Source organism: Mytilus edulis, chromosome 14 (assembly GCF_963676685.1).
Source record: "Mytilus edulis chromosome 14, xbMytEdul2.2, whole genome shotgun sequence".
In the NCBI taxonomy this organism is placed as follows: Eukaryota; Metazoa; Mollusca; class Bivalvia; order Mytilida; family Mytilidae; genus Mytilus; species Mytilus edulis.
The window spans coordinates 54,677,625-54,692,425 of record NC_092357.1 but is presented as its reverse complement, the minus strand read 5'-3'; the positions used below and the strand labels follow the sequence as shown (position 1 = coordinate 54,692,425).

The 14,801-nt window shown below is 30.7% G+C and overlaps 1 protein-coding gene across 3 annotated transcripts in view; it reads right to left on the bottom strand.

Annotated features, from left to right (window-relative positions):
- Positions 1-3,819: 3,819 nt before the first annotated feature.
- LOC139503701 (triple functional domain protein-like) overlaps positions 3,820-14,801 on the bottom strand; it is a 267,815-nt gene continuing 256,833 nt past the window's right edge. For all 3 annotated transcript variants that reach the window (XM_071293546.1, XM_071293547.1, XM_071293548.1), the window contains 11 exons: positions 14,568-14,783; positions 13,443-13,539; positions 12,757-12,882; positions 12,283-12,450; positions 11,641-11,725; positions 10,683-10,883; positions 9,368-9,506; positions 8,526-8,701; positions 7,381-7,560; positions 6,683-6,818; positions 3,820-6,427 (listed from right to left, as the gene is read on the bottom strand). In XM_071293546.1, the coding sequence (XP_071149647.1) occupies positions 6,407-6,427; positions 6,683-6,818; positions 7,381-7,560; positions 8,526-8,701; positions 9,368-9,506; positions 10,683-10,883; positions 11,641-11,725; positions 12,283-12,450; positions 12,757-12,882; positions 13,443-13,539; positions 14,568-14,783 (1,545 nt within the window). In that variant the 3' untranslated portion in view covers positions 3,820-6,406. The remainder of the gene's footprint in view (positions 6,428-6,682; positions 6,819-7,380; positions 7,561-8,525; positions 8,702-9,367; positions 9,507-10,682; positions 10,884-11,640; positions 11,726-12,282; positions 12,451-12,756; positions 12,883-13,442; positions 13,540-14,567; positions 14,784-14,801) is intronic.

The window sequence follows — 14,801 nt, the reverse complement described above, 5'->3', positions numbered from 1 at the left end:
TTTCATTTCAAGGTCTGGTTGATTCTTTTTTTTCTTCTTTTTTTTAACGATAACAAATATTTATTCAATCATTTCCTGATATATAAATACCTAAGTAGTCCAGGTCGCATACTTAGGGGCCCCTGTATTTTAACAGCATCACTTGACCAGGGAAAATATCAAATGAGTTTATACAATAGTTTTACATACATAATTATATTTAAATAACCAATACAATTGATTTTCACACCTGTTAAGCATCACTGTATAAAATCACTATCGTATATCTGGTTCACTGAACAAACATGTGTTGATTTAAACTGGAAATACTTCAAAATGTGATTGCGAAAATAAGTTATAGTTTGAATTGAAGAATGTTGATGTGATTGAACAGAAATTGAAAGTATTCTTTAATATATGAATATATGGATTATAGAAAAGGATAAAGCACAAGGTCTGGTTGATTTAAACACTGGAGTTAATCATCTTCTTTACCTGAACAAGAATGATTTGTGGTGGATCAAATCAGTCAACGACATTTTTCATCTTTGTTAAATTTCTATTCCCTATAACCGCTTCACGCGGCTAACACATCATGCGAAACCAATGTAAACATAATGGGTTAAACTGAAGTTCACATGAATACAGATTCTATGAAGGCGAATAATTCACCAGATGTATCTTAACATGTTTCGACAAAACTTAACTAAACTGACTGCTTAAAGCAGTTATTATTTCACTATTGCACTTTCATTACTGATTAGACAAAAACAAATCTCAATTTTTTTTATGTCGTAGTCAATGAAAATGTAAACTATCACAAAAAAAAATACAAATTTTATGTTCAGGAACTTTTTAATAGTTGTCTTTTATTTGAAAACAGCTGTCAGTCTAAGGAAAGTCAACTTCCAACATCTTTTGGCCTTGTGTATTCCTGATAGTACAAACCATTGAAAACGCTCCTGGTGCATAACATTTAAAAAGTATTATAACATTTCATTACTGGTATGCAAATTCGGATTCTCTTTAGATTTGATATCCTAAAATTCAAAAATAGTTGATATTACGTATTTCATTACTTTAAAGAAATCTAATGTATTGACTAGAAAAACGATTCATTTAAAAAAAAAAGAGATGGGGATTACAAATCAGATAGGCGTGAATAAGAAATGATTGATCAAAGAGAAGTAACTAGTACAGTATCGAATTAATTACTAGGTTAATTTATTTTTAGAAAATGCAAACGATTTGCAAGGATGCATTATCATTCCTACTTATATTTCAGAGAAAAAAAAACTATGTTCTAGCATCATACATTATATTGATTATACATTACTGTAGAGTCTTATACAACAAATCTTAACCACATTAGTACAAAAGGACATCTATTTCTTATGAACAATCTTTTAATTTTCCTTTAAACCTGCATATGATAATGATGATTTTCGCCGACAAATAATTGATTAGAATTGTCAGTTTGTCCACTTCGCAACTAAAATGTCGCGGAGTGGACCGTTTCGCAGTGGTCGTCTTTGCATGTTAGCAGCCGTTGTTGATACACATTATTTCACAGATACATGCACTTAGTACTTTATTCGGCCTTTATATATTTGTTTGATTCGAGCGTCACTGATGAGTCTTTGTAGACGAAACACGCGTTGCGCAAATACAACTTTTAATCCTGGTATCTAAGATGAGTTTATGTTATGATTATTGTTTTAGACAAAATATACAACTTCATTACCACCATGTTTTTTTTTGTGATTGAGGTCGATTTTTTTTTTTAAGGCATTGTGGACTATGAGCGTTTCGTAAGGGACATTAATCGTTACAAGATGGCGTTTGGAAGTATTTCTTGTAGTTGAAATTGCAAATCAAATAGGTAAACTGTATCAAATCATTTATATTGACAAATTCCTGAAAAAAAACCTCCCTGAAAAGGGAACGTGCAGTTTTAATCCAAAATAGTGGATATTTAAGATATTTATCAATGTTTATTTCGTAGCAAGTTAGCAAGAACAGTTTTGTTTTGTCTTCTTTCTGAAAACTCCACTTCATACGAACGCACCTGCCCAATTACTCACATACCATTGCTTCTGAAATCCTATACTTGTGTTCTCTCTCTAATTTTTGGCGGACGGGTTCTTTTATTTCTTAAACTAACCGGTGAAAGATCATTTACATCAACACAGCACAATTATTTTTATTTTATAGCTTGCCAGCAGTGCTTTTATGCATGTGACCTGGTCATGGAAAATTATTTTGCATCGTGGATTATTCATCCTATTCTAAATAGGAAACCTTATCAACTTCTGGTGTCTTATGTTTAATTAAGATCTTGCAACACCTTCAAATGACAGTTTATCAAAATTATTGGCTTAAACTTAGGAAAGCTAAGAGTTGGAACAAGTTGTAAAGCAATAACAACATTCAATGATAAACATGGATCCGTAACTCTGAACAGAGTTTTTTTAAAGTGTGATATCTATGATAAAAAATTTAAGAAGATAAATATAAAATGTTATACTAACGAGATATGCCTAAATTGAAAATATGACATTTATCATTTATATTCTGCTTGTAATTAAGTTAACGCTTTAACACCAGATAGCAAGAACCGCATACTGTGCTAGCATTCAAAGATGGAAATTCTGCCCGGTCGATGAAGATGATAACGTGCATCTTGCAGAATAGCGAATGTAGATAGGAATAACATATACATTGGAACATTCATGAACTAGTGGTCACGTCATTCAAGCTGAAAGGATACAATAGTTATAAAATGTACCAGGCTTGTAATTCGACACGCCAGACGCGCGTTTAGACTATACAGTACTCATCAGTGAAGTCTAGATCAAAATTAGAAAGCCAAACAAGTATTTGAGGACCCACAATTCCACAAATATGTGCCTAGTTTTTGTGGACATAATACATCAATACAAAATGAAAGAACAAGATAACAGAAAATTAAAATTAAAATATCAAAAATACCAAAGTCCAAGGAATTTACCTTATCAAATGGCTAAATCAAAAGCCCAAACACATCAAACGAATGGAAAACAACTTTCTTATTCCCGACTTGGGTTGAGCACTCACAGACATGTTTACTCTCGGCACATTCTGTATGTGTCTGTCCAAAGTCAGGAGCCTGTAGTAGTGCTTGTCGATGGTCATACCGGTATTTTTTTTTTTTTTTTTTTTTTAAACCCCTTTTCTATTTAATTGTTTCATAGTTTTCATGTTGGGGCTTTATAGAGCCGACTGTACTTTATTGGGTTTTCTCATTGCTGAAGGCCGTACTGTTACCCTTAATTGCTAATATTAACTGTATTTAAACTTTGGTGGATATTTATCTCATTGGCAATCATACCACATCTCCTTATTTCTTTATTGAACCATGGAAGTTCCTTATGTAGAAAATGATGGATTAACCTGGTTTGATTGATTACAGTGTTCTTGTTTGATCTGATAACCCTAATAAGACGCAGAAGTAGATTACAGATCTTTATACTTCATAGATCGATTTAGAAGTTATATATATTAAAGAAAACAGTCAACCATTGCCCTCCTTTTGAGATGTATACATACATTTTGTAAATCAGTCAAAAGATGTTCTACAAGTATCTCCAGTCCCTCATCGTTCATTTGATACCTAAATTACCAAAATGTATTTCTCATAGTTTAAATCCTTTATGACGGGGGCCGATTTGTTGGTGTAACATCTGACAAAGTCTATCCAAATTATTTGGCAAAGAATGACGCTCCTATGCATTCTACTTTACGACACAAATCAATTGTGTGCAATGTTTATTCATTCATAAAACAAGTTGAAAGCAAAGAAACTTTAAATAGCTTTATTGAATATTTACATAAATAATAAACTTAGATGAAGCCAGTCGTACAAACTTTCAAAAAACTTTTACTCATAATGCATACTAGAATTTTATATTATATACAATTTCACTTTGTGTATATATACAACATTCTAAAATGAAAACACACGTTCTTCTTTAAACCAATACTTATTGAACTCTTTACGTACGATATCGTTCAACCATTTATTAGGGTTTTGAAGAAGACAAACTCAGAACAATCACTGTTGCCGAAAACCTTTAACTTACCAATTAAAAAATTAGGAAAAAATGTGCATCTTTTAAATCATATACATATATTTAACATTAAAGGGTTGGGCCTCTAGCCTATAGTCGACAGACTAAGTCAATACTCTGAATGTATTATAATAGTAATGAAAAATATTTTACAGTAACTCTATTATTAAGCTTTTTGAAGTTTCAAATTCCTCTAGTGTCCATATTTTACTTAAAAACGTATTCCGAACATGTGATCAACTTAAGTTGCCTGAGCTAATTGATCATTAAAAAGTTTCAAAAGTGTATTTACCCGAGGAATTAAGATACATGTTCCCTATTGGAATTTTGAAAACAAGAATTAAGATACACATTAAACATGATTTGATTCTCTAAGTAAGTGAATTTATCATACGATTTACAATTACTACCGTAATATGTTCTATTTATCCGCATACCAATGAAAGTGTAAAAAATCTGTGTTCATTTTAAAGGTAACATAATAAAAGTAAAGGTATAAGTGAAAGAATTTAAGTCTGATGGTATTAATACAATCACACATATTAACTTAAACATTTTAAATAAGGACTATATTATATGTTATCATACATTGAATGAAGTAACTAGGTTTATAAGTTATTGTTACAAAGCCAGTTTCATAAAAAATAAATAACATAAGTTTCTTACAGAGGGAAAACTGTCCCTTTATTGCAACGAACTGATTATTTGACTATCGTTTGATTGTTGGCTGGGTTTCGGGTTGAACATTGATTTCATTTTTTGTTAGACCTATTTAAATAATATTGCTACAGGAAATTTATTTTTACTGTCCTTACCGGCCAACCCCTTCTTTACTAATAAAGTTATGAGTTCCTGTAAGAATATCTTTATCTACCATTTGTTTATTGTCCATTGCTTAAACCGTTATCCGTTACGTTTTTGAAATTTTTTTAAATTAGATTCAAAACCGAGAATTGTTTTTGTGAAGTGAAATAATTTTCGAAATACATTCATTTATTTAAATTAACCCTAACTTTACCAAGACATGAGGTTGATGGAAGATTATCTGATTGATTTTTTTCATGATATGATTCTTTAAGTGTCATGTATGGGTCAAGAGGGATAATTATGTTTAAATCACCAATGCATTAAAAATAAAGACAGTTTCAACAAAGCTGATAAAAGCATCTTTGAAAACAAAATTAATCCATTTCTTTTAGGTTTACTTTATTTCTAAAAATGGTTACCTCCTGTAAACGATAGTTAAATATATGACATATATGAAATGATAATGCTGCTAATATTTCAAATTAATTGAACTTGATCGGATTTATGAAAACATTATATATGCAGAAATCATACCTTAAGAAATTCAATGAAAATTGAGTGAAACAGGTCTATAAATGTACAGAAATTATTTGCAATAACCTCATCAACATACAAGGTTTACAAATGATATGTTATTGCTATGAACATTTTTGAAATGGAAGTCATCTCAGTCATATTTTAGACAAAATAGGCGTTATGTTGAGAAGACGTCTCACTTAAAAATCACAGTTTTTACAATCTTTTGAATACATCAAATAAACTTACATGTCAAGACAATAGAAATCACCCAGTACCTTTATAATAAATTTCATATTATGAAAACAAAAATGTCACAACAGTAACGTGTCATTTTTAAACTGTGGAATCGTGATAACACAAAGAAAAAAACAAGTATCGGGTTTATCCCGAATATCTAAAATTGAAACATAGAAACATGTATATTAACGTATCTTGAATGTATCGAAAGAACAATATTTACCTGATATTTTTGTCAATGTGCAAATCAAAAGCTTTAAATGGAAACTATTTGTAAAAAGTAAGTGCTTATACATTGTATAACAAGAAAAATCAGACGCAACTGAACAAATCAATTTCATGCTATGAACGACATAGTTTAACATTTTAAGTTCAGTCGTTTTCAAAGAAAATTTAGCAATATTGCCAAACAGCTTCCTAACTGCATATATTTCAGAACATAATTCATCTAGCTTAAAATAATTCATGATTGATACAAGAAAATGTTTGCATTTCTTAAATAAATATTCGAATCAACTTTCATCTTTGATGACCTAAGTAGTAACTACTTTAGTAAGTTCCAATTCATATGATGATATACAGGGGATATACGAAATGTGAAGAATGGTCTATTTGGTTTACCAACATCTGCTATGAACTGTTCGCTCTATCTATCACTAGAGCAATATGAAGTATAAACAAACACAGTTCCACCTGTTCATCTACGAGGTATATATAAGTTACTTCTGTAAGGAGGTAAAAGCCAGTCATTGCTGTCATGAATATAGTTCTGTGCTCTGAAATGAAAAAGGCAAAAGATTGTACCCCAGTGCCATAAAACCATAATGCCAATACAATTTAGTAAGTGAGAATAATATTTGATATAAGATGTTAAAATATTCCTTACATTACTTCTTAAACGTATACGAACATTTTTAAAACAAAACTGAAACATATAACACGTATCATCTGCTCAAAAAATCATTGATATTTAGAATCATTGTGTTACAGTATTTTTTATTTTATTTCTACAAGTTCTTACTACATTGTACCTGAAGTTTTTTCCTTTCGATGAAATCTTTTAGTCTGTCTGTTGGAATGGATTTATGTCTTGGTTGGGATGAGGCATTGCTGCAATACTTCTGTATCCATGAGGATTCGAGGCATTTGTGTGCTGTAGGACGATTACTTAATAGAACACAAGAATGTATTTTTAAAATTATTTCAAATAAAAGTTTTCATCAATATGATATGCGAATGACTCAATGAGTAACAAAATACTAAACATAGTTTTTTTTATCCATCATGGTACTATCTAGGAAAATAAGATATGATTGTTGTTGGTAACGACAACTGAAGAATACCCATAATCTTATGATCTTGTATAATGTTCATCAACTCGTAAAGGCATCCCTAAATTTCAGCAGTGATAACCTTAACTTTATTACTTCGAACCTTTACTTAAATTGTTTCCTTGTGTAGAGCAGCAATTTTTTCATGGTTGTAAAGATTTGTTCGTTGCCCTACATATACTGTCAATAAAGGTTTTTAATTCAATGTATGATGAGTTACCAGTGTTATCCTTTATTTTAAGTTTGATTGGATAGATGATGTCATCAAAATCATCAAATTTTGAATTATCAAATTAGCGAAAGACAAAATTAAAAAATTATAGATGTTCTTTTCATTCTTTCTAAGATTCTTCTGTAATACATTGTACTCACTAAATATTTCATCAAACTATACTCACTCAATATCTTCAACCAAAATGTCCAATATAAAAGTTTGTGCCTCCTTAGAAATAATTCCAAAAAATTCGTCTGGAAAGCTATAATCTACTCTGATAATGTTCGAACATGTTTCCTCTTGGCTATCATCAAGAAAGGGGGATAATCCACTCAGGAGCGCATACGTCACAACACCTATACTCCTAAAAATAAAAATATCAAAATAATTCATTTTGAATTTTCTATTTGTTGGATTGTTGAGAAACATTTTCGTTACAAGTATTTCAAAGTTTATCTAACAGATATGCTGTTATATATATTAGAAACTCTTAATAAACGGCACAACATACGATTGATTATGAGTGCTCATTATACATGTATTTATTTTATTAATACTGCAAATTTGTTAACATTTGCAAAGGATTTACATACTCCAATTTCACGATTACGATAAAATTGCAAAGAATTCCATCAGATGGTCGTTTATGTTTAAGAAGAATTAGAATAAAAGACTACAGTACTTTGAATTAAGTCTTGCGTACAAATTTGGAAAATTAGGGTATATTGGATAGGGACAGAAATGTTGCCTTGCAACAGGCCACCTATGGACCCTTCAAAGAGTTGTTGCAAAGGTTCTTAACGTGCAAAGAGCGTGGCACTCTCTATACACGAGACATCGGATTTAACGTCCCCATTCTGACCGGACTTGACTGCAAACTTGATACATCCCGCACAGCCAAACGGATACCCCACTTCAGCAAGCGTTTTACTGCCGGCCGGGAGAAGACCAAGTGACCATATTTGTATTCCCCAGTCACCCTTGGGGGTTCCTCGGATACGTAAATTCCATTCTAAGTAATGAATGCAACCAGAAGACCCACATGTACTTTGATTTATGAGGACACAGTATACACAAAAAGATATAATGAATCATATAAGTAATATAAATCTCTGTATCTTTTTATAACATAAAAAGCGTCTATATATAATTTAGACAACATTTTTTTTCTTGGACTTAAGTTCTCCCATTTAAAAGAAAAGTTGAGAAAATATATACCTGCCTACATTAAATCCACAAAAGAGATAAATTATAAGTATATTATATGTAATCAAATTTTTTTCTTTTTTTAATATATAATTTGATTCTGAACGTAACAACAGCTCTTACCATATATCCGTCAGCAAGCCAACTGGAGTTCCTTTAATTACTTCTGGAGCTAGAAATTCGGGACATTCTCTAAACGGATGCACATAAAAGTTATTGTATATGTGTCTAGCGTCAGTAAAATCACAGAGTTTTAAACGAGTCTCTCCCATTACCATTTCAACCAAGAGGTTTTCAGGCTAAAAATAAAACAAATTCAATTGTCTGAAGCTGGATTGACAAAACAAAATCGGGAAAATAATACATTTCTTTCATTTTTACAACATCGTCAGTTCACCATAAAAGTTAAAAATCTGTTAAATGAATTTTTAAAGAAGTCATGTATAACAAACAAAGATGTCTACTCTAACTACTGAGCAAAACTGTTCTGATGTAGACCAAAATTTTCTCAAAATATGTTTCAACAATGTATGACTATAGTCAAGATAGTTTCATATAGTCCAGCAGCTAAGTCCAATATTTTTGGACAATTGATCACTTTATGGTAAAAGCATGAAATTTTGCACAGTGTTAGTTATGATGTTTATAAACATTTTGGATATGGAGCCATCAAAACAAATTTCACAATGGCCGCCAACAGTCATGATGCAGAGTCCAAAAATATAGTATAATCTGTAATTTATCATTTGAAAATAAAAGGATAAAACTTTGCATATAGTATTTTTTTAATAGAATTCGTGATTTACCAAGCAGAAAAATTTCAATACAAAAAGAAAGGCAATTTTTTTATGAATTTCTTCAATACAAAAGTAATCTAACACTACATCGTTTTAAGATCTTCGGATCATTATTCATCCAAACCACAAAAAATTAATCACATAGATAAAAGTCATAGTTGCAATTACCTTTATATCCAGGTGAGCAATCCTACAATTGTGTAAGTACTGCGTTACAGTTAACAACTGTAATATAAACCCTGCTGCTTCATGTTCATCAAAACAAGGCCTTCTACATATAAAATCAAACAAACGTCCTAATGGTAACCTGGAATATAAGATAAAATGTTTACAAATATATTTTATGTAATCAAATATTGTTTTCAAAAAAATTGAGGTAAGTTTCGAGAACCTCTTATATATGAGTGTGAATTCACATTATTATAAGACGTGTCACGGTACTTTTCTATCCCAAATTCATGTATTTAGTTTTGATGTTATATTTGTTATTCTCATCGGATTTTGTCTAATGCCTAGTTTGTTTCTGTGTGTGTTACATTTTAATGTTGTGTCGTCATTCTTCTCTTATATTCAATGCGTTTCCCTCGGTTTTGGTTTGTGACCCGGTTTCGTTTTTTTTCTATCGATTTATGAGTTTTGAACATGGGTATACTACTGTTGCCTTTATTTACAGGATACTTTATAAGAAATCAAAGTAATGACACATTATTCAATCATCACTTGTTTTCTGTTTTCTATTTTTTACTTCCATTTCAATTTCGTATAACGTTATTGTTTAATCTTCTTTATGTACAGTAGAGTTAATTGTTTTAGCATACGTATTTCACCTAAAGGTTAATCAAACAAAATTTAAGAATCTTTATACAAAGCCCATGGCATTACAGCTTCATTTTAGGGTAAGACTACGTTGTGAATCTGGTAAATATGTAATCAATTTATAAATGATTAAAGACTGCAAAAAAAAGGAAAAAAAATATTCAACAAGACAAAAACAAAATTAAACGATCTTCAGACCTTGGGTTGTTTTTTCCGGATATGGATTAAACAATATATTAAGATAATTGAGTCCGCTGTCAAAGTATGTCACTTTTAGTAAAATAAAATACCGTGCAAAATGCTCATAACTCTATCCACGTTAATTTCATTCTGTTTTAACATTTGAAATTTTACATCATTTTTTTTATTAACAATTCTAACATGAAATAATCACTTAAGTATTTTATTATTTTACAACAGACTTAAGCAACATAGAGATCTCAGACCCTCCCATATTTCAAATTGTGTTACCTTTAAACAAAAACTTATGTCAGTGTGTCATCAAAACAGTACAGTTTTTTCTTATTTAATAGTGTATTCTGTAAATATCAAATGGTTTTGCTGTCGAAAATAATCTTAAAAGAAAAAGTTCAATGGTAAAATATATAATATTAAAATAACCCTTGAAACTTTGTATTTGTATTTTCCAATTATACTAGCTACTTACAAAGGCATAATGATAATATATGAAGTTGGTGTAGTATAGACATCAAAAACCGGAATCAGGTTCTCATGTTGCAATGCCTGCAAAGTGTTGTACTCCGTTTCTACATGATCAATGTCTGTAATACGTTTGTGTATACATTTGGCAGCCATTTCCCGATTCGTGCAGTTTTGAGAGACCTTTTTTACAGTTGAAAATCTTCCCCTGAAACAATAAAAAAAAAGTAGAATATCGATTAGTAAGTAAGCTTAAAACATAAACAGATTCTATATAAAATGTACTGCCAAAATCATATTCTTTAGAGAACAAAACATGCACAAAAAGTAAACTTTTTAAAGTAAATCTACCAGGGTTTCCCACTTTGCACAATCAAAAGTTTCTAAAGTTTTTTTTGTAAAAACTCTTTCTTTAAACAGGTAATGCATGCTACAAGAAAATTTTCGAAAAAAAATCTATATAGGCTTTTCTCTTTGTTGAAGTCATACCGTAGTCTTTAACTAACTACATCTTTGTCTGTTTGTCTCTGTTTGATATAATATTTGATAATTCTACTACAAATCCTTAGTTTCTATGTTGTCCTATTTTTAGGCGAATAAAAAATTTGAATATAATTTATCAAAGACAGCAAGTTTATAATTAAGTATAGTAGGCGTACTCATCATCAATAAAAGACTCACCAGTGACGCTCTAATTAAAAGTAGCAAGACCAAGTCTATTAAGTGGTGGAAAAGTATTCAAAACAAAATAAAAAAATCCTAAAATTTTGCAAAATCTGCATTCGCAATTAATTGTCCTCATAATGTCACATAATTAAAGGCAACAGTAGTATACCGCTGTTTGAAATTCATAAATCGATAATAGAAAAAGCATGAACTACGTATAAATTATCAATTTATTGTGCTTTATGTTACTATAACCTTGAAATATCATGTCTCCAAACAGGAGTAACATATTTTCCTACCTAGCAATTTCTTCTATTTCTGTAAAATCTTTGTTGTATGTTGATTTCCATGGCGTATTTGTTTCACTTGCTCTTTCATTTAATTCTGAAATTACAAATTACAGCCCAATTTACAAATAGTCAATGAGAATTGAAAAAAACAAAAACAAACAAACAAAAACTACCATTTTGATTTCCTATTTGTATTTCAAGATAAATAGAAGCATTTCCCAATGTATTGTTTTTATCTGCTTTCATACAGGGAGGTTGATCCTCACTAAAACAATATCACCATTCATTTGTAAAAAAAAAAAGTAAAATTATTCATTTTTGATATCCTTTATCTGTTACATTCAACTGAATTCCAAAGTTTGAGCAAGACGAACCGCTATAAAAACTACATGTGGATAAATATCAAAAAAAGATTTTTTTTCCCTTAATAATTCGTCTTCCCAAGGATTTGTATAGTTAGACAACTATTCAAATCCTTGGTCTTCCTAAATATTTATTTCTGCTGTAAAAAATATTAAGTAAGATTGATTTTAGAATGAAATGATTATGCGAGTTGTAATAAGTGACTATGTATTACAAAACAGCCTGAAGGTCAAAGTAAATTGGATAAAAGCAAAAAACATGAAGGGGAAATAATAGATATGTTCTTACCCCCTTCTGACGGAATGGTAATAAGTTGTGACGGTGGACTAGGCTCACTCATACTGATATTATTATTCGAGCTGACCCGGAACTGGTATGTCAACCCAGGACTCAAATCACTTATAAACTGAGATGTGTTAGGAACATATGGAATTGCAGCCTGCCACACGTCAGTTCCTAAAAGACAAAATAATTTATGTTTTTCATTCATTTATTGCGTTTCTACTTATAAGTACAATAAATAATGTGTATATGCTATTTTGCATCATGTTAACCTAGTATAACATTTCATTTTCTTGCCTGTTATCACGTATAAAATTGTATCAATAACTATAACACTTTAGATATCAATCCTGACTATAGAAATACACATATTTTGGCATTTTGAATGTTTACGTTCATGTTTCAACATTATCATGTAAGTCTTGAAATTGTAAGTAATGAAATTAGGAAAGTATGTCCTAAATGGACTGATTAACTTACCATTTTCTTTCAGTTCGATAGTGTATCCATGTATTTGAGAATTGCTGGTATGGCCTACCCATTCTAAATGTACAGAAGTTCCCACTTGACTACGTATCACAGGTCTTGATGGAGGAAATGGACGGTCTACAACGACAAATAAATGTACTGATTAAATAGTTCTCAACAGCATATACATACTGATATCTGTGGTTGCATTGCCGGAGATATTTTTCCTACGCTTATCCAGATTAGGACATTTTGATCCGTATGACAGGTGATGAAGGCATACAAGGAGACGCTTAAAATGACGATGTACACGTTTTCGCTCCATTTGAAATCATGTGAGTTTCTCGTTGTTTTCCCTTATAATGTATATATTTTAATGGATATATGAGATTTGAACATAAGGAAACTACTGTTGACTTTAAACGATGATTTTGAATTTGGAGTTTTTTGTTGACATACACAAATCTATCAGTAAATGAAGAAATCATTATCATTTGTTCACAAAGCATATACAAATGTCCACACTTATTCACAAGACGACGTAAAATATGAATTTCCCTAATATACTTAATTCTTGATATGTGAATAGGCTAGTTTGAGTTTTTTTTTTGCAAATATTTGGTATTTTTTCATGTCTCCAACGTAACTGATAAGTCTTCTAGTTATTACTTCATAATGTTTCACACTAAATACTTTACCTAGGACCGTTAACGTTGCTTTAGTTATCACAGAACCTAGTTCACTTGTCGCTATACAAGCATATTCTCCACTGTCTGCCGGAGTAGCGTTGTGTATCTGGAAAATTGATGAAGTTTTGTTCAGTATTGAAAAGAACATGGATAATATTATTATATTTCTATTTTTGTGTATGTGTGCAGTTTTTTTCTCCATGCTTTCGGTGTATCAATGTGTTGGTCTGAATTGTATAAGTAATGGTACTAAGATAACGTTCTGAGGACTTATTAATCAAATTGTCATCCAATTTGTCATCCATGTTGAATTTGTGAAGGTGAAATTTAATGTTCTTTGAAGTCAGACAGCAATGGTTAAGCTGTTGGCCATAACGAATATTGCACAGTTATCCGAAAATGACATTTTTTTAATGTTATTTTGTTAATCAGTAGATTATTAGGATAAACGAAATTTAGAAAATATAAAGTATCGGAGAGAAACAAGAAAAAGTCATGAATATATATGATGGTATCTTAAGTCCAACAGGACTTTCATAGGACTATATTTAAATGAAACTGATGTTAGTGAATGTATTTTGGAATTATGTTATACTCTATCAAACACGAATGAAAAGAAAATACATTCTGTTTGACGCAAGTTGATCATCGAAATCGAAAGTATTCATAGATAGTTTTTAGAGAGACATCATATTTTGGGATAACATCTGTATAAGAGCAGTTGAGAATCTAATGTGATATCGTCACATTCATCACAGATTACCCTTTTGAGATTATAATCACAGTTTCTGTTGGTATTCGTCCGTTCTAAAATACTATATTGAGGTCACAAAGTAGCCACTAATTCATCAAAACTTCTGAAACAGTTCATTTATGAGAAGTTTATCGGGATTGTCATATTGATAAAGTCCGGCACTTTATTCATTTGAAATTTACAAACACACTTTGAATATGTTACCATATCGTTCATCACCCTATAAAAAAGCAGAGTGTTTGCACTTTTGTTCAGCATTGAAATATGAAAAGGGATGAACCTTTTGCCTTATTTTTTTTTCTTAAACAAATTTTCTTCCACCTAACGAAATTTACAGTTTAATGCAAAGTAAACAGTAATTAGAATGGTCATATACACACCTTTAATGTTGCAAATCCATCTTCACCAAAAAATAAATTGATACGACTATTATTGGTGAGATTGAGGCTATCATTCAGTCTCCATGATATATTAGGTCTTGGTCTTCCACATATTCTGCATGTGAGGACAGCTGTGTCCGTTGCTTTGACAACGGCACTTGCCAATGGTTGATGAACAGAAGGTGTCATTTCATATTGAAGGTCGTGGTGTGAAATCTTAAGTAAAAAAAGGTA